This window comes from Trichoderma virens (genome assembly GCF_000170995.1).
Source record: "Trichoderma virens Gv29-8 chromosome Unknown TRIVIscaffold_3, whole genome shotgun sequence".
Lineage (NCBI taxonomy): Eukaryota > Fungi > Ascomycota > Sordariomycetes > Hypocreales > Hypocreaceae > Trichoderma > Trichoderma virens.
This window is the reverse complement of record NW_014013746.1, coordinates 986,439-1,005,185: the sequence shown is the minus strand read 5'-3', so window position 1 is coordinate 1,005,185 and position 18,747 is coordinate 986,439. Positions and strand designations below refer to the sequence as shown.

At 52.0% G+C, this 18,747-nt stretch overlaps 6 protein-coding genes across 6 annotated transcripts; 2 read left to right on the top strand and 4 right to left on the bottom strand.

The window, feature by feature from the left end:
* Positions 1-508: 508 nt before the first annotated feature.
* On the top strand, positions 509-2,488 carry TRIVIDRAFT_85153 (uncharacterized protein; the record flags this gene model as incomplete). The annotated part of the gene is made up of 3 exons (XM_014104107.1): positions 509-722; positions 809-2,022; positions 2,117-2,488. The coding sequence occupies 3 exons, from the start codon at positions 617-619 to the stop codon at positions 2,294-2,296; spliced, it is 1,500 nt and encodes a 499-aa protein (XP_013959582.1).
* Positions 2,489-3,746: 1,258 nt separating this feature from the next.
* Positions 3,747-5,825, bottom strand: TRIVIDRAFT_189187 (uncharacterized protein; the record flags this gene model as incomplete). The annotated part of the gene is made up of 1 exon (XM_014104106.1): positions 3,747-5,825. One exon carries the CDS (start codon positions 5,823-5,825, stop codon positions 3,747-3,749), a length of 2,079 nt encoding a protein of 692 aa, XP_013959581.1.
* A 2,089-nt stretch (positions 5,826-7,914) lies between these two features.
* TRIVIDRAFT_32529 (uncharacterized protein) lies at positions 7,915-8,472 on the top strand (the record flags this gene model as incomplete). The annotated part of the gene is made up of 2 exons (XM_014104105.1): positions 7,915-8,036; positions 8,094-8,472. The coding sequence occupies 2 exons, from the start codon at positions 7,915-7,917 to the stop codon at positions 8,470-8,472; spliced, it is 501 nt and encodes a 166-aa protein (XP_013959580.1).
* A 179-nt stretch (positions 8,473-8,651) lies between these two features.
* TRIVIDRAFT_33005 (uncharacterized protein) lies at positions 8,652-11,256 on the bottom strand (the record flags this gene model as incomplete). Its single annotated transcript, XM_014104104.1, has 5 exons — positions 8,652-10,085; positions 10,215-10,746; positions 10,803-11,037; positions 11,105-11,164; positions 11,223-11,256. The coding sequence occupies 5 exons, from the start codon at positions 11,254-11,256 to the stop codon at positions 8,652-8,654; spliced, it is 2,295 nt and encodes a 764-aa protein (XP_013959579.1).
* Positions 11,257-11,606: 350 nt separating this feature from the next.
* TRIVIDRAFT_177324 (uncharacterized protein) lies at positions 11,607-13,526 on the bottom strand (the record flags this gene model as incomplete). Its single annotated transcript, XM_014104103.1, has 1 exon — positions 11,607-13,526. The coding sequence occupies one exon, from the start codon at positions 13,406-13,408 to the stop codon at positions 11,909-11,911; it is 1,500 nt and encodes a 499-aa protein (XP_013959578.1).
* Positions 13,527-15,138: 1,612 nt separating this feature from the next.
* On the bottom strand, positions 15,139-16,506 carry TRIVIDRAFT_72478 (uncharacterized protein; the record flags this gene model as incomplete). Its single annotated transcript, XM_014104102.1, has 3 exons — positions 15,139-15,483; positions 15,549-15,944; positions 16,017-16,506. The coding sequence occupies 3 exons, from the start codon at positions 16,361-16,363 to the stop codon at positions 15,390-15,392; spliced, it is 837 nt and encodes a 278-aa protein (XP_013959577.1).
* Positions 16,507-18,747: the final 2,241 nt, after the last annotated feature.

Here is an 18,747-nt window from a genome sequence, read left to right as displayed (position 1 = left end):
GCGTGTTGTCGCCCATGATATTCATCTATATCTGGTGACCAGATAGGTAGTTTCGCCAATAATGCACTATGTTCTTTTCGGCCTTTGGTTTGAGAGTTGTACGACGGCTGCTTTCTTGTGAGAAGGCTGCCTAATAGATAGGTAGTCATGTTCTGCAGACTGCATTGAGTTGAATCGGGCGTGTACGAGTATGTATGCATATTAAATAACCATCGGAATGGCAACATCGGGATCCCGCTGATTGGCAGCCTGCATGTGGATTTTCATGTGAAAGGCGTTGGTTTGCTGCTTACTTTGGCCCATGTGCCTACCCTGAACCCTGGCGATCAGCCATCGGATTCGCAGTTTTCTAGCCGCCCATCACCAATCTGGCCTCAGTCCATGCCGAGCACTGGCTAGCAGGCACTGCCCCGCCATTACGTAGCGCCGACGAAACATGGCACACTCGACTTTGGGCAAAATTTCGGCTGCGGAGAGCGAATATGCCATCCCTCGACTAATGCCGCGATAACAACTTACATCTCCCACAGCGCCGCCAGCCGTTTCGCTTTTCTTTGCTTTCGCCAGCATAGCATCTGAAGCGCCGTATTCACCGGATAACCGTTAATCATTCAAAATGGTCGTCGATACGGCCTACTACGACACCCTCGGCGTCTCGCCGCAGGCTACCGAGCTGGAGATTAAGAAGGCCTACCGCAAGATGGCCATTGTCCACCATCCAGGTATTTAGCCGGCGCATCCCGTTCTGCGTCTTTGCTTTCCGGGTTTGCCTTGTTGCGCACTGACTAACTGGCTGTCCCGCCGCCAGATAAGAACCCAAACGATCCGACAGCACACGAAAAGTTCCAGGCCATCGGTGAAGCCTACCAGGTTCTCTCCGACGGGGAGCTGCGAAAGGCCTACGACAAGTATGGAAAGGACCACGCAAAGCCGCAAGAGGGCTTCGTCGACCCGGCCGAGTTCTTCTCTGCCATCTTTGGCGGCGAGGCTTTTGTCGACTGGATCGGTGAGATTAGCCTGATGAAAGATCTGGCTGCCACAATGGACATCGCCATGGAGGGAGAGGAGGGAGAGGCTCCGCCGCAAGAGGAAGAGGAGTTTCCGGGAACAGCTGAGGCCATGAAGGAGAGCTTAAAGGAGAAGGAGAACCGAGAGTCCTACACAGGTTCTGCGTCTGCGCCGCCGCCCCCCACGGTGGTCGTGGATGAGGAAAAGACAAAGACACCATCTGCCACCTCGACACCGCCGCCCCGATCTGAAGCCACGTCTCCGACCCCCTCATTTGGTTCTCGAAATCGCATCCCCATCCGAGCAGCTCTTACGGACAAGGCTCACGAGGATATGGAGAATGAAGTAGAGGCAGCCGACGAGGACCCCAAAGGCAAGGGACGCAAGAAGGGTGGAATGAGCAAGGAGCAGCGAGAAAAGCTGCTTGCTTATGAGAAAGAGCGCGCGCGCATTCGCCAGGAGCGCGTTGAGGCTCTCACACGGAAGCTGCTGGACAGGGTCAGCGTGTGGACCGAGACGGACAAGGGCCCCGACGTAACCAGAGCCTTCCAGGAGAAAATGCGGCTCGAGGTGGAGAATCTCAAGATGGAATCATTCGGTATCGACATCCTTCACGCCATTGGCCAGACTTACATGTCTAAGGCCTCGACCCTTTTGCGCAGCCAGAAGTTCCTCGGCATCGGTGGCTTCTTCAGCAAGCTGCGTGACAAGGGCACACTGGTCAAGGACACTTGGAACACCATCAGCAGCGCCATCGATGCGCAGCAGACGGTGGAGGACATGGCCAAGATGGAAGAGAGGGGGGGCGAAGACTGGACAGAGGAGAAGCGTGTTGAATACGAGCGCCGTGTGACGGGCAAGATCCTCACGGCTGCGTGGAGAGGTAGCAGGTTTGAGATCCAGGGCGTGCTGCGCGAGGTGTGTGATACCGTCTTGAACGACAAGAAGGTTCATTTGTCAAAGCGACTGGAGCGAGCGCAGGCGCTCGTCCTGATCGGCGAGATTTTCCTCAAGGTTCGTACTATTCCCCCCTCCCCTTTTGCTGCGGTGCAAACTATTTAGAAGGTACCGTTGTTTCTAACTGTGATTCTTTCTTCTTCCCTTATAGGCCGAGCGTTCTCCCGAAGAAGAGGGCGACTACCTGCTCTTTGAGCAGCTCGTTGCCGAAGCAGCCATCAAGAAGGACAAGCACGACGACCACAAGCACAAGAAGGACAAGAAGTCCAAGACCGCGGAAGAGATTGCCCAGGATGCGCCTAACGTGCCTAAACCGGAGTCTGCGGCGTAAGATGTACAATTTGGGGGACCGGGGGCGTTTAATGGTTGTGGGGGGAAAGGGAGGGGAAGATGTCGAGGAGGAAAATGGATTGAAAAATTGAGAATTTGTTTGTTTAGAGAGATAATGTCAAGATTGCCGGATAGAGAGCGATCGGCATATTTATTATATATAGAGTATTATACAACCCACTTCTTTGCTTGGTCTTGCGCTTTTTCTCATGTTGTGTGCATATTTCGGCTCTTTTCTCTTGGGGATGTAGTTCTCCTGGGTTTCAGTTCTCATTCTGACGACTTTCATACAGTCACTACGAGTTATTCGGGTATAAACCCCAAATCACGGCACATACATCTTATTCTTACGAGTCACCAAGCAGAGCACGTTTTGCAAACACACCGAAAGCCAGACCATGGAAGGCATAAACGCTTTTCTTCTTCTATTTCCGTTTCCATCATCACCGAAAGCAGCGTATTCTATATCTCGCACATACATAAAAATAATGCAGTTTCCTCTCCTTGTATATCCAGAGACATGCGAAGCTCGTTTCGTTGCGTAGCCTGTCACGGCTAAAAAACGATATATAAAGTTCTGTTTTTCTTTCTTTCTCTTGTTTCAAGAAAAGAGCAAACAAACAAACCCCCCCAAAATAAAAAAATAAAATTTGGCGCTTCTTCTCCTTTCTCATCTTCTTTCATCTTCTTCGTTCGCGGTGGCGCATTTCATGTGTGTCCGTAAGCTTTCCCCTTTCTTTCTCTTTCGTCCTTTGCTTTGCCTCTGCGGGTATCTTACACATTTGGAAAAACAACGACAAAAAAAAAACACGACAAAAACAACTGAGTAGTCAAATATGACTAGGATATCATAGAAAGAAGGACTTTGCGGAGTAAGGGGGTAGCCATTGTGAATGTTTTGGCCTCCCCCCTTACATAACGAGGGTGTGAGTTTCGCACTCGGGTTGTGGAAGAAGGGTATTTGGGGATATATGAGGAAGCTCTCAAGTAGAAGGAATGAAGACAGCGGGTGGTAGGAAGAATAGAGTGATCATGGCCTTCATCAACGCAATGAGAGTAAAAAGCCGATGTCGTATATCGGCATAAAAAGAAAAAAAAAAAAAGATAGAGCATAATAAAACGCCATGCAAAATCCAAATGAGCGCCATGTATCCCCGATATCCCGAGATGCAACTGTACGTGCAAATAAAAAGTATATGCTGTCGCAAATACAAAAGAAAAGAAAAAAAAGGTAAGGATAGAAAGAGAAAAAAGGAAAATTGCAGCAGTGGGTAGCAAAGATATAAAAGGACGGAGGAGAGAAAGAAAAAACTTAAATATCCATGAGTGGTGATGTGAGCGAGAGTAAGAAGTGATTGCGCCGTGGAAACAAAAATATCGGTTGGCCGATTTATGAAAAATAATGTGTCGTCTTGCCCTCCCCCCCTTGGTGTATGCGAAATGCCGGATATCTAATGGCCCGCAACGGGCAGTGCTATGCCGCTATCGCGATCCTGTGATTCTTTTGGCCATGCTTCGGCTTCGGATTCCATATTTGATACTGTATCGTCCCCAACAGAAACGGTAGATATTGTATCGTCTTCGACTTGAGATGTGTCGTCACCATAGTCGTAATATGAAGCCGCCAGGACACGACCGGGCATGGCGTCCACGTCGGCAATTCTGACGCGGTATGCCAATGCCTTTTGCCCTTCCTTGATGAGCAAATCCGTCCAATTTAGGCATTTCTTGAGACTTTGATTCATCTTCTGGCTATCAAGCAAGAGCTCCTGGTGCTTGGTGAGATCGAGTTGGAGACGGCGCTCATCGCGCTTACGCCGTTTATCTCCAGGAGATTCTGCCTTTAAGGGTGCGCCGCTAGACTTCGAGTCGGCGGCAGCATTTCCGTTGGATAACTCAGAATCGACTAGCGAGTCTTCATCCTCATCGTCTTCCTCCTCCTCCTCTTCGTCTTCATCGTCTTCGTATTCGTCGTTGGGCTTTGCCGGGCCCGCATCCTCTTCCTTCTCACTGACATCAGTGAGGCCACCTGAAGCATCCGGCACTGCTAGAGAGGCTCCTCCCTGGGTAGAGGCCGCAGAGCCGCTTGCAAGGCGACCAGCTCTCGATAGGCGTCGGAAGCGGCGCAATTCGGCAGATTGCTTGCGCAGTTGCCTCTCAAGAGTTCTATTTATGGCCTCAAGAGAAGCGTTGGTAATTTCTAGGTCCTGAACTTTGCGTTCACGCCGGGCGCTCAGGACCAGATGGTTGAGGGACTCGGAATTCTGAGATGACCTCTTCCGACTGATGGAGTCAGTTTCTGAGTCATCGCTGTTCCCATCCTCCCCGTCCTCCCCTTCGCCTTCGCTTCCATCCTCTTCGTCGTCGTCCTCTTCATCTTCTAATTCATCAGCCATTTGCAAAATCGAAGCCATCGTCACTGGCTGTGATAAATGCGCCAAAGCGGGACTTAAAAGCGGCGGCGTCATTTCAGGCGCATGGATCATGGGTGGTGCGATTGTGGGCGAGGCAAGTTTTGGTGCTGCTACTCCATCTATAGAATGAACACTGCTCGTACGACCGTGCCCCTGATTCAACCGTAGAGGCGCCTCAATACTCACTCGCCTTTTGTTGGCCTGGGTTGTCGTGGCCGCTAGCATCGGGGGCGCATGAGCGGAAGCTCTGATTGGAGATGTGGGCGACATGGCACTGGCCCGTAGCGTTGGTTGCTGCTTTTGATGTTGCTGTTGCGGTAGTGTAGGGTGGGTGAGATTTTTGGAAGGCGATGCTGGCCGTGAGTATAGCTGGGTTGTGCTGGATCCCACGGCCGAGGAGTTGCTGGTGTTGGGGCGCGTTGCCTTGGAGCTGCTGGAGACTGTTGAGCCCGATCCGGAACTGCGCGCTGACAGTCTCGCGTCGACATCTGGCGTGCCATTGGCGTAGAAGAACTTGGTAGCAACGCCCTCTTGCGCCGAGCTCAGCGAATGGGTGCTTGAGCTGGGGTATGCCGGAGGGCTCGTCACTCGCTTGCTGGCGGCGTCACTAGCATAGAAGAAGGTCGGCGTACTCTTGGTATGGACGACCGAAGCCGGTCGGGGCGGTGGTGCCTGGGCCGCGGGCTTTATGCTGCTCGCGTAGAAGAACTTTGAGTCGTGGTCGGGTCCGTTTGACGAGTTTCCAATGCTCTTTCTGGCGCTCAGGTTGTCGGTTCGTGCCAGCGGCGACATGCCCAGCCCGCGGTTGCTCTTCGTCTCCCACCCGTCGCTCATACTTGGCGTGCTGCTCTGCGTCGAGACAACGCTTTCGGCACGGGACTGTCGGGGGGCCGACCGCGGGGTCACGGCATGGTTGAAATATGAAGCTGAAGTAGCAGCACCGCTCTCGCTATGCGGCGATTGCGCGCCGACTACAGATGAGCCAGATTTGCGAGCCAGCGGCGTGGTCGCTGACGGGCCCTTGACGGCAACCTTGGGGGTCAGGGGCGTTCGGGTCATGCTTCGGGGAGGTCCTGCGCTCAGCTGAGGCTGGCGAGGCTTGTCGCCGAGAGGCATCGTGGCAGCGTCCCTCTTGGTGGATGAACGCGTAGTCGGAGCAGCGGCAGCTCTCACAGAAAGCACATGTTGATTCGGCTGTCGAGCAGCTGGCGGACGGATGAGGGGCGCTCCCTGGGGATTGGGCAGTGGAGGCGTGCCCAATCGAGCTGCAGCAGTCGTCGCGGTGTTGGTCGCTGGTCGCTTGGATGCGGTTTTGCAGGCGGAAAGTCGCGAGGCGGACGGTTGGGGCTTGAGTTTTGGTTTGGGCTTGGGATTTGGATTTGGATTGTCGGCGACAGTGTCTGAGTATGGGTTGGCTGAGCGCATCGTCCGGGCGTCCAAAGTCGCTCGACAGCGCCGAACGGCTCCCTTGGGCAGAGTCCCTAGGTAATTAAGGCCGCTGTGATGACTAGCCCGGGCCAGAAATTAGGGGGTGTGTGGAGGGATAAAAGGAGCCGGGACAGCCTGAAGAGGTCCACTAGCCCAGCGGGACGGCAGCTATGGAGGGATCAGATATACGGGCAGGCACAAGCACGGGGACGGGACGGAGCACAGCAGGAGGTTCAGCAGCAAACACATGAGATGGATCATTGGTGACGCTTTAAAGAGTCGGCGATGTTGAATCGTCTGACGATTGAGGAGAAGCACGCACACGCAGCAATTATGGCCCAATCCATTTAAGCGCAAGCACAGGGTTTTTGCCCCCCCGCAAGTCTGTATCCAGAAAGGCGGTAAAGAGTGCAGAGCAGATGCATCCTATGAGAGCGAGCGGAACGCATCCACAGCTGCACGCACATGCTGTAGAAGAGCAGCAGTGCTCCGTACGAGTACATTAGCATCGAGCCTTTACAGCGGACTAAGCCAGTCCGGTAGGTGTCGTAGAGACATGCTGGGTTAGGTGTTATGGAGTGTGCAGAGGCGTGTCTGATGTCCATTAATACTCGGTGTAAGCTGTGTATAGAACGGGGGGCGGTGGATATGCGACAGATGCAAGATAAAGATAGATGCACATCTAAGTACTATACGCAGATGCAATGCCACTCACCACTACCATCCTTAATGCTACAGTACTATGTACTACACCTGTGCATGCAAATGCCATCAACTCCCGCCCCTGGCTCCGGCAGAACAAGGTGACGAGATCTGAATCGTGTGAACAGATTAAGCTACTGGACAAAAAAAAACAAAAAGCTCCGTATAAATTAGTGCACGCATGCTTATTACCTACTTAGCACCACCCATCCGCCCATCATGGCGTCACGCGGGCAATGTCGGATCGCCCATTGTTTATTTACTCGCCCGTGCATGCGCATTAACCACCGCAAATGGCCTCCTAGCCCAAAACAAGCAAGAATCAAGTAACGCAAAGTAGCCCCCCGACTCACCGCGAAGGTATTCCAGACGAAGCAGCTCCCCTGATGAAACAAAACAACGAGAAGAGCCGAGGATTTGCTCCTTGTGCCCAACGCGGCGTAGCGCCTCGTGCCTGGCCTCCCGCTAGCGACGTCCCGGTGGCAGCAGAAAACGGATCCCATTGGCTGCCGAGGACGACGGACCCCCTGATGTCCCAAATTTAGAGACCACATGCATGCCTTTGCCGTCATTCTTCAACTGACTAGCATCAACGTCTGGAATTTCTTCATTTCTTTACCGTTTCGTGTCTCAGCAGCCTAGCATGGCCCTGCTCGGCATCTCGCTCATTGTCGCATCCGTCGTCTTCGTCATTCTGCGCCCGCCGCCGTGGCTGTGGTTGCCATGGCACAGCGCTGGAAGGCCCGCTGCCATCACTGACGGCAAGGAGACACAGGCATCAAATCGAGATCGAGATGATGGGCAGCGTCAAGTCAAGGCGGAGGATAGCATTGAGCTGAAGGGATCCTCGACAACGACCTCGGCGGAACGAACCTCTTCGACGCTGAGGCAGCGGAAACCCGAAGACGACGCCCCTAATACACTTCCAACCATCCAGCCGCCGACAATCACGCCCCCCACGATTGTCCCTCCAGCCATCCAAGAACCGGAATCTCCAACTACGCCCAAAGCTCAAGCCGCAGCTCCAGCCCAGCCTGTCCCAAACCTGTCCCTCACTGAGCCAGTGTCTGCCATGATGCCCCCGCCGCCTCTCCCTTCACTCCGACCCAGCGGCCGCATTCCTTCGCTCAACCAGTTCCCGGCTCCCAACTCGCCCCAACGTGCCCGCGGCCCGGCTCCCGATCGAGGCCTTTCCGCGTCTTCCTCCGGTCTCGCTCCTCCTCCGACTCTCTCCTCCAAGCCTTCCAAGCCCAGTCGCAAAGTTGTCCTCACGCCCGGCCACTCTCCGCTGGACTGGGCAAGGATATCTGGTCCCAACGCCGACCTTCGCGGCGTGGCTTCTTCGTCTCCCTATTTGCGCGTGACGCCTTCGATGCTCAAGGTGCAGACGGGGCGCAAGGGCACAGATGCGTGGATGGCTATCAACGGGAAAGTGTACAACGTCACGCCGTATGCCAAATTTCACCCTGGAGGCGTGCCCGAGCTGATGAGGGGCGCGGGACGGGATGGCACCAAGTTGTTTGGGGAGATTCATCCATGGGTCAACTATGAGACTATGCTGGCGGCGTGTCTTGTGGGACTGCTGGTTGATGAGCCAGACGGCAAGGAGAGTGAAATGGACAAGATGGATTAGATTGGATTAGATCAGGCTGTACACGGTGATGAAGCAGCAGGAGCAGAATTTGCACTGTAAAGAGCATAGATTATAGATGCTATACATTAGTTAGAGAGATACCCCCATGTACGCAGATATTAGATTACATGTACAAGGTAGCCAGAGCATGACCCAGTGCGACACAACTTTTGCACAAATTACCGTCTCTTGCCAAATCTAAACTTGAGGTCGTCGTCGCTGTCGTTGCTATCGTCGCTATCCGCAACCTCGAGAATCTTCGGCGCCACTCTCGATCTCTTCGCCGGCGGCGGATCCTTAGCTGCGGCCGGCTCCGTGGCCGGTCTCTTCCCCTGACTAGTCGCCCGAGACTTTGCGCTGGAAAGCTGGCTTCGTGCGCTGCTCTGCGACTGCACCCCAGTCCCCTCTCTCCTCGATGCCGTAGCTCTGGTAGAGGATGACGGTTCAGGAGTTGGCTCAGCCGCTTCCTCCACGTCACTGCTATCCGAGGCGATCACTCGCGCCGAGGCACCTCGCCTCGCCGGCGGTGGATCCAGCAAGGGGAAGTCCTTTGCCTCGCTGGCGCCGATAGCGGATGGCTGGCTCGTTGTCTTTTTCCGGTCACTACTGACGTCTTCCAGCCAGTAATTATCGCCAACTCCAAATTCTTTGGGCTTGACTTCAGTGAGGGCGACGATGACTCTGGCGGGCTGCCTTCCCACCACCTCTCCCCTTTTGCGAAACTTTTTAAAGTTCTTCATTCCATTCCACTTGGGATCCCACCGCCCATCAGCAATGTCCTGCTCTCTTGTCCTGTCTGACGCTCTGTCTTTGGGGCGAAGCTCAATCTCTTCCACGATATTAAGCCGACGAATCTCGGCCAAGTCAATGCCCTCGGGTAAATTTGCCAGGTCCTCGGCCTCAGCTCGAGCCCGAGCTTCCGCCTCCTCACGATTCTTCTTGGCCACTGCTAAAACGTCTAGCTCAACCTTGACCTTCTTCTTGGTTTCGATCTTTATCTTTATCTGATCTGGCTCTTCCCCCTCGGGTTCAGGTGAAGGCGCTGCAAACTGTTCTCCCCTCTCAAGGCGCTGCCGTTTAAACTTTGCCACTGCTGGTGCCATCCCTTCCATTAGATCGTTTTCTGGTATGGGAGAGGGCGGCCTCTTTCTCTGTGATCGAAAGTCCGCATGATTGTCGTCGGGTACGAAAGGAGCATCTTGCTCCTGTGACACAAATAATCCTCCCTCATCCTCCTGAGCTTGCAATTGTGGTCTCGCAGGCTCCCTGGCGGGAGGGGGAGGGTTATCGTCTATCCCCATCTCGTCATCATCATCGAAGCCTGCAAATCTCCTCTTGACCGGTTGCCGCACTCGACTTCGCCTGGGGATGGGCTGCGAATCAACTTGCTGGGATGAATCGGTCACCACCGGTGTCATTTGACTACGCGGGCTCTGTTGAGTGGTGTGCTCGGGCTGTAGACTTTCTGCTGGCCTTGAGTCCTCGGGTCTGATAGACGATTCCGTCTCCAATGGTCTTCGCAGTTGGCTTGCATCATTGATCAGAATTGCTTCCAGGAATTCGTTTTGCTCAATAGGCCTGTGATCCAACAGCAGTGAGACTGCTGTGATAAACTCGGTGTACCAGCCGACAAGCTCCCCCTTGGCTGGCAAAAATCTCACTAACACAACTCCCTTACCCTCGCTACCGTCATTAAACGATCCGGATCCCTTTTCACCGGCAACTCCCTTTACATATCGGACAAAATCATCAGCCCGCGTCTCCTCTGGCTCGATAGGATGCAGCATAGCCTTTCCACCCCCATTCGTAATCGGCGCCATGAGGTTATCATACTGAATCTGGCTATAGAAGACGAAAGTATATCCTTCAAATACTTCTCTTCTTCGATCATCCGGCGCATACATTTCATCCGGGTGCTGCACGGGTTCGCTGCCCCGCGGCGGCAGGTGCTCCATAGCGTTGGGCCAGAACTTGTCAAAGTCCGTTTCCAGAGAACTTGACTCTTGGCTGTCCGCTCCATCGGAGAGCTCTGTTACAGAGGATATGGCATCGAGAAAAGTCTCTGTGACGATATATTTGCCATTTATGAGAGCCTGTAGGCCCTTGGCTGTATTTCGCTTCTTCGATATGACGTGCGTCGTGTGCTTTACGCTGTAGTCTGTCAACAGCTTGATATCTAGCTGCTCAAATCTCTCTTTGAGAGACGTTAAAGGCTCGGTTTGCATCTCTTTGTTTGTAAATGAGAACGTGAAGACTGTCGGGTGCCATTTCAGCCTAATTGCTGTCAGCAATCGTAGAAGCATTTGCATGCAACAGCTGGGCGCAAATACCGGAACTTGTTAGGGCACTTGCCCAGCATAATCTCGTATTCCTCGACTTGAGTGTCGTAAGTGGCCCCTTTGATTTTTTGTCCATTGACTACCGTCCCTATCTTTGTTGCGAGGTCCTCAATCTTGATGTGCGATCGGCTCGATAGATTATGTGCGTGTCCTTCTATGACACTCTCGACGGTGATTGTCAGGTGTTTGCGCGAGATGGTGTTATGCGACAGTGCCAGCAGGCCAGCTATTCCCACCCCAATCAGCACTTATACTAAAAAAAACCCCCAAGGACTCGAGGATAATCAACTCACGCTCCACTGCTGTCCTCCCAAAGAGGTACGTTTTGCCTGGACGCAGCCAAAGTCGACGCCCTGCGCGGAATCAGCTCGGTCAGTACGGCATCGAACCCAATACGCATATCTCGCTCACCTTGGAAGGCTTCTTCATTTTCCAGCAGCCACATCGCCACAGGCTGTGATTCATTCTATGCCACAGGCCATCTCTCGAGGCGCAGCTGCGATGACGCTGTGCATGAGTGTCGTGAACTTTTTGCGGGGCGGCGCGTCGGCGCCTGGACTGTCTTCAACGCCAATTCACGTGCCTCTTTACATCCATGTATTATCCATGTACTTTTACAGGGGTCGCAGCAGCATTTCGAAGGAGTAACATCTCGCCCACTGTTAACTTCAACTCCATTAACGGCTACATATACTAATATTGCCGACGTCGCAATTAATGGCTTCTATTTCGACGATGTATTTTAATAGCCAAATCTGACAGTCAAGGCGAAAAATGCATTGAGGAGAATGCGATACAATTATGAGCTTTCAAATATTAATCTATAGATCCCTTTTATATGCGCTCGTAAGTAGACAGGAAATAGCTATTACATCAAGACAAATGCCCCCATATTAAGTTTCATTACGCCATAAACCCCATATATGTCAAGCAATTAATATCCAAAATCCGGTGTTCAATGACATGAACACAATCACAGCCATGTCTGACATAACAATTCGTTGATTTGCCATTTCGTATCCTGGCTTTCGTTTTAGAGAGCCGCCTCATTGGGCTCATTACCGCGGTTCGCAAAGGTGAAAATCCACAATTGATCCTTAGACAACCCTCTGCCTGTAGAAATCAACAAGCATTCGTCGTCGACCAGCCTTTCTGCCTTGCTCGACCAGTTCCTCAGCATCATTGGTCTTGTACGGATCGAAATCTTCCGGTCTCTCATTGTGTGCTCTGGCAAGTTCGTCGACTTCACCAATCTTCCACCCACGAAGTATGACCATGCAGATTGTAGCAGCAATAAACATTAACCCCGTCCATAGTTGGGTGCCGAGATAGCTTCCTGTTCCGGTCACAATCTGCAAAGCGATTGGCTCGCTGAAAGTGCAGGGAAGCAGAATCATCAACCACATGATATTGAGCGCAGATGGTACATCTTGTAACCCGACAATTTCGGCTGCGACAGGTCCGACAACCGTCCAAAACGTGCCGGCAACCATACCGCATACAATAGAGTAGAGGATTAGCACGCCATATGTTTTGGCGTTGATCCAGATGGCTAATGAAAAGACGCCAGCCAGGAAGCTGCAGATGGCAGCCATGTTCATTCGCCCAGTTCGGTCACTAAAGTAACCCATTATCGGTCGGCCAATGCTCTGGCCAAGGTTGAAAAATGCATTGATGAGGGCTGCTTGAGATGATTGAAGGCCGATTTCGTTGGCGTAGTTGGCAAGACTGAAAATATCCACGGAATAACCCAGGATGCTAAACCAGCCGAATAAGATAAATAGCAGGAACTCGGCTCTTGTCAAGAGACTGCTCTTAAAGGCCAGATGCGTCGACCCCACAATCTTGTTGCGATCCTTCACTAGAAGACTGCAGATGAAGTTGACCACAAATGCGAGGATTCCAAGTATTCTAAAGGCCCAGGCAAGCCCCAAGTTCTGAATCATAGCACCGGCAGCAAATGAGTAGATAAGACCCCCCATGCCTGAGCCAGCAGCCGATATGCCGTTTGCCAAGGAACGATGAGTCGTAAACCACTGAGGGATAATGCCCACTGTAGCAGTGAAGAGACAACCCATGCCCACGCCAAAGAGAACACCCTGAGTGAGGAAGAGATGCCATATCTTGTAGGCAAAGCTTGCTGCAATCCAACTGCCTGCTTCAAGGAAGACACCAAGGAGCATCACTTGCCTTGTGCCAAACTTCTTGACGGCCAGGGTTGCAAATGGGGAGACGCCCATGGCGCAGCTGATGCTGAGAGAGCCCACAAAGGCGTACTGTAGAGTCGTGGCCCCCGGGAAAGTATTGTTCTTGATATAATACGCCAAGAAGACTCCATAACTCGAGTTCATGCCCCATGTATGGGCGTTGATGATGCAGATGGCGGCGGTGACAACCCATCCATATCCCCCATTTGGGGGTGGAGGAGGTGCATTGTTTGCAGGCTGCTGATCCTGAGACTCAACCATCAACTCTAGGTTTCCCTTTTCTGTCTCATCGCTCATGGCTCCTTGGTCATTATTGTTCTGGTGAGGCTCGGAAGCCGACAAGATATCCTCTCTGTCATATTTTGCACTGGGGGTTTGACTATGATTCATTTTACCCGACCAAACCTTTCTCAGCGACTTTGGAGGTGAGAGGAGGCGATGATCAGGCCAAACAAACCTGTCAGTGAAAATAAGAGGATTGGTCGTCTGAAAGAGATAGAAAAGGAAGGGGAATGAAGTGGAGGGGGGAAAAGGTTTGGCTGGCAACAGGCTGAATGGACATTATTATGTATGTGGTGTTTAAATGGGTCACCGGGGGCCAAAATCGGCCCCATACCCGTAAGGAACTAAAGAGGAAACCGATTACTTAACTCACTTCCTGTTTTGTTAATTTAGGAAAGCCTCGGCCGCAACTTGGTGGGAGTCTATGAAAGGGCGCGGTCAACAATCTCCTCTCTTTGAGCCGGGAATATCTACCCGGAGATAATGGGTCTAGCCTCGAAAATTCAGGTACAACTTCAATTTCTCTCCCTCTCATCTTCTCTATTTCAATGCTAGGTCTAAACTTGCATATACTTCAAGTCTCGCGGCCGACAACAGTTGACCATAAATCTATGGAGAAGATCTAATTCAACAATAGGTCGGATCAAAACTACAGGTATAGTATGACCACCTTATGGAGTTGACCCAGTGAAGCAGTCCAATGGCAAGCTCCTGTTGATGAAAGCCCCGTCATTACACTAAGCGCATCACGACCAAAGAAGAAAAACTTATCAAAACCAAGCCGGGAAAGGAGGTTGTAGGCCGGTGACTCAAGCGGCGTCGGCCATGGTCGTACGAATCAAAAAGCACCGGATGGCAAACTCTGCTTTTTCGGGCGGCGGCGGCCAGCCCGGAGCGGAGGGCGGAAGACGTCCCGCCCCGCCTTTTTTGGCCATTTTGATTTTTTGTATTTTTTGATGACACGCTCATTAGGCAGGGTTGATGATAATTTTTTCAGCCCTCGGATGGACCATGGATTAATACGGGCGCTGTTAAGGTACCGATTGTTGTCAATTACTAACCTCTTCGCCTCTGACAATTCGAACAGTAGAATCCCTTTGTTGCTACAGCTCGAATGATACGGGAATCCTCTGCCCTAAGATACTAAGGTATCTAACTTGAGATAGGCTAGCAAGTGCGTTTATTATTTTCACTAGATTAATTACTCTATAGCCGGCAAATCAGATACTTGGGGGCATAGGGCTGCCAAGCTTGACCATCGATTGGGAGTCTGGAGATGGAATATATATCCGTAAACGGCATACTACCCATACACTAAAACGAAACATTGGCGCTTGGCAAGGGCGTTACTTGTCTTTCAGAGAGACAACTATCTTCATTTTATAGATGCCGCGTCCGTGATGTACGGTGCTATACGTGTATATAACCTAACCTCCCTGCTCAATCGTCGTTGATATTGCAGAGACAAACGCAGAAGCTCACGTGATTAACTCATCCTCCCTGTCTACCTACTAAGTATCTACAAGGCAAGTACTACCAGTACATGCATTAGATGATATGGATCCGAAACAGTAGTAATACATGGGTGCATGAACGGCAGCCTGCATTAGTACCTACTAGATGGTGATATTCATGAGCCTCATGATGAAACATGTTTTATGAGATGGAGTCTGATGCATGCACACCCGCTTAGTAGTGGAAACATGGCAATCTGAGACAAGATGGCCTAATGGATTACGAAGTCACGATGGAAGGGCCGCCTGCCTCTAGGAGGAATCTTTGCTAATCGACATTCGCTTAATCACGGCAGTCACGAGGATGGGGGCACACAATCTATGCGGTAGCAATGCTGGGCAGAAGACGTAAACGTCAATTTCATTAATAGGTATATCAGCAGCCGGGATGCGGCTTCCTGCATTACATCGCAATAACGTTTGGTAACCAGATAAAAAAGAAAAAAGGCCCAGATAATCATTCCTGCTCGCAGCCCAGCCCGCTAGGAACTGCGCGCTCGCTTCACTCAGGTATCATTCCTTACTCCAACATCGCTCATAACCAAGAACATAGCACTCTTTCCCTCAAAGGAACTTTATGCCTGAGCGCGCTCAGACTTGCTAGCACGGCGCTCACGGGCCGCCTCGGACCAGGGGAAATGGATGACGGGAACCTGGAAGAAAGAGTTGCTGATTGTTTGTTAGCAAATATGCAACGCACAGACGCGGACGGGCCAACATGTCGAAGTACTAACCTGCTGTCCTGAATACCGGCCAAGGCATTGTACCAAGCGGCGAAAGCGGCCAAGAAGCCAAAGAGACCACCAGTCTTCTGCAGGGCCAAGGCAGCGGTTGCGTTGCCCAAGTCGGTAGCGTACTGCTCCATGGCAAGGAAGAAGAAAGCCAGGTCAAGGAACAAGAAGAGGAGGAAGAAGGCAACGGTGGATCGCAGGGTGCAGAGCAGAAGGACGGTAGTGAAGATGAACCAGCCAGTCAGGAAGAAGCCAAGAACGCTTGCGACGTCGCCCTTGTACGGACCATCCGGAGCTGTGATGCCCCATTCGGGAGTCAAGAGGATACCGTATGAGATCCAGAAACCACCATATGAACCCAGCGCAGTGGCACCAAAGGTGTTACCGGCAGCAACCTCCCTGGAGAACAGACGAATGATCAGTACAATTTGAACTCTACATCAACTTGTAGTTCAAGAGTTCATGACTTACCACATGCCAGCGAGCAGTTGAACAAGACCACCATAGCCAAAGGCGAGGGAGACAACGACGTTGGGGGCCGCGACACCTCGAGCGTGCATGTTGATAGCTGATAGAACAAATGTGGTCAAGGCAAAGGCAGAAAGACCCAGAGGGGCAGGGTTGGCGAGCTTGCGGTGCTCATATGGCCTCCATGCCCCAGGCTGGAGAGCACCACCAAAAGCCTGAGCATACTGGCCAATGGTCATCTCGTTGAAGTCGGTATGGTGGTTGTGTGAGAAACCATGGCGCTGTGTCGTCTGTTGCTGGACACCGTTGGTCTCCTTCTCATTGGGAGCGACGTTAACCTCGTCAGCCATTGTGATTGTCGGACTTGTGAATCGATCGACCTGATTAAAGATGCGAAATAGAGCTTGGGGGATGGCTTTGTTCGAAAACTTGATGTGATTGAAGAGTACTTGTTTCAATGAAAGCAGTGCTTCACGACAAGCAGCTACTATTTAAATCAGGGATGACCGAAGCAAGAAGAGAGAGAACAGCAACTTTTCCGGTGGGGAGCGAAGGTTCTTATATATACGGAGTACAGCTTATCACTACCTTGAACATGCTACCCTCCCGCCATCCGCAGGGTCGGGCAGAATGAGACCGATGGCTGAGACTTTCATGGGCGGATACCCGATGTCCCCAAAAGTTGCCGTTTGGTACCACAGCTACTCCGTGTTTAGTACCGCACTGGGGAGGCAGGGGGGGTCCGGCGGTCGCGAGTCAATCAACAACGTGCGACAGATCTAGCAAGTGGAGAAGGAGAAAAGGGTTGCAACGAGTGACACGCTGGCGACGGACTTGTCCCGTAGGGCCCGGAGGAGCTGCCATTATGGAGTCGTTGGGATAACTATGATATGAGCCTGCATACTGTACGGTATGTGATATACTCCGTACATGAGGAGGATTTTAGGCTCGTCAACAGCAACCTTGAAGTCAAGAGGCCCGCAGCTGCATGGTGAGTCCATCCATATCTGTCTCTCTCTTTTCAAATTCTAATCGACATACGGAGTACTTCGAGGTGGGTATCCGAGGTACAAAGAAGAAGCGCACATCAATTGCGTTCGCAACCTCGCCAATACCAACTATCCCTGGACCTTGTTCAGAATCTGTACAATGCCGACGACTGTTCCCGTAAGTCCGCCTATCTAGTTCAAGCTAGAAGCGAGCCGAACAGCACATGTTCCATACCAGGCGTTCACTACCACACATTACAGGTCGGATTCTTGCGCTACGACACGGGACACTCCGCAAATGAGCCAATGTTTGAGCTATGTGCAAAGGCTCTTACCACTACTGTAGAATGGACGAAGGGAACCCCCAAGGCACGCACTGCGGCCAAAAAAAGAAGCTATGGCCAAGCCACGACTGCAGTGATTGGGGTAGATGGGTGGGGAGGCCTCGGGGTTCCAGATCCTTACTCTCCAGGGACAAGCCCGACAAATTATGCCATGGATTTGGGGTAGTATTGAAATGGCCCACATCCTCCCTGAGCTGACGATGGGCCCTATTGACGATGGGCCTTATTGCCGAAGAGGCGTCGCTTGGTGCTTGATCTCATGCATGCTTAGGCTGTTTTTGTCGTGTTGGTGAAATGAGGCACGGCAGAAGAAGGGAAAAAAAAATCTTCCTTACCCCCGGCGAGCCGCCACACAAATACGGCCAAGCCTGGCCAGCCACTTTTGTCCAGGCCTTTCTGGAAATTTTTCAGAGTTTAGGCTATTTAGCCTTGCCGTCAAGCCAGAATAACCATCATCTATCTGGATTGGCTGATGCAGAAACGGATGTGTGTCGAGGCTTGGCGGCTTTGGGAAAAAGGATCCATGCACGACGAACAAACAAGGGAACAAACAAGGTGCTGGCCGCGAGAAGAGAAACAAAGAGCCATGATGCAAAGGCAGTCCGCCCGTAAGGCTGCTGACTGGCTAGGCCAGGCCAAGGGTGCTCAAAACGGACCATTGGCTCCCCATGGATCAGGCAAAGGGAAAGGATGGTGAGATGTGATGACAGTCCCTCTGCCGGAGCCTGACCCTAAGCCTGGTTGTACTATTTACGAGCATATACTCGTACACATACTCGTGAGCACACGCCGTGATCACGATTGTGGCTCTTGAGAGTCTCCAGGCTGAGAACCTAAACAGCAACAGAGTTTGTTGGTTGGCTCTAGAGCGGACCCTCAAATTGTCTGAGAATATTGCTAATTGCAATAGTGGTTCGGAGTTGTTGGTCCTACCACGGAGCGCCTGCCTCAGAGTAGCAGCTGCTGCATTCCAATTTCCAAATTGACCGTATTGCTCGAGATTATCTGGCAATGAAAGCAATGCAAGTACCAATTGACATCGCTTCAACGGCACACAAAATATCACCGAGCACTCGAGACCATGACGGTCCACACCGGCTCCGGTCTGACCAACACTGAGTCCACGTCCACCACTCGTAAGCCCGGGAAAAGGAAGCTAGCGCTATGCGGTGACGGACCCTGGCGCTTTCACAACGGTGATGGGGGATCGCCAGAGAACCGAAGTCGTACCTTATCTCAATATGGACAAGAACTCCGCGCGCGAGTCAAGCCTGATGGCCAATGCCTGGGTCGCTAATCAAATGCTACAGCACGCTTCTGCAACATCGAGCCAGGGTCAGACCCGCGATCCGGCCAATACGGCTGTTGTTAGGTGCAATCTGCAATGGAAAAAGCAAAAAA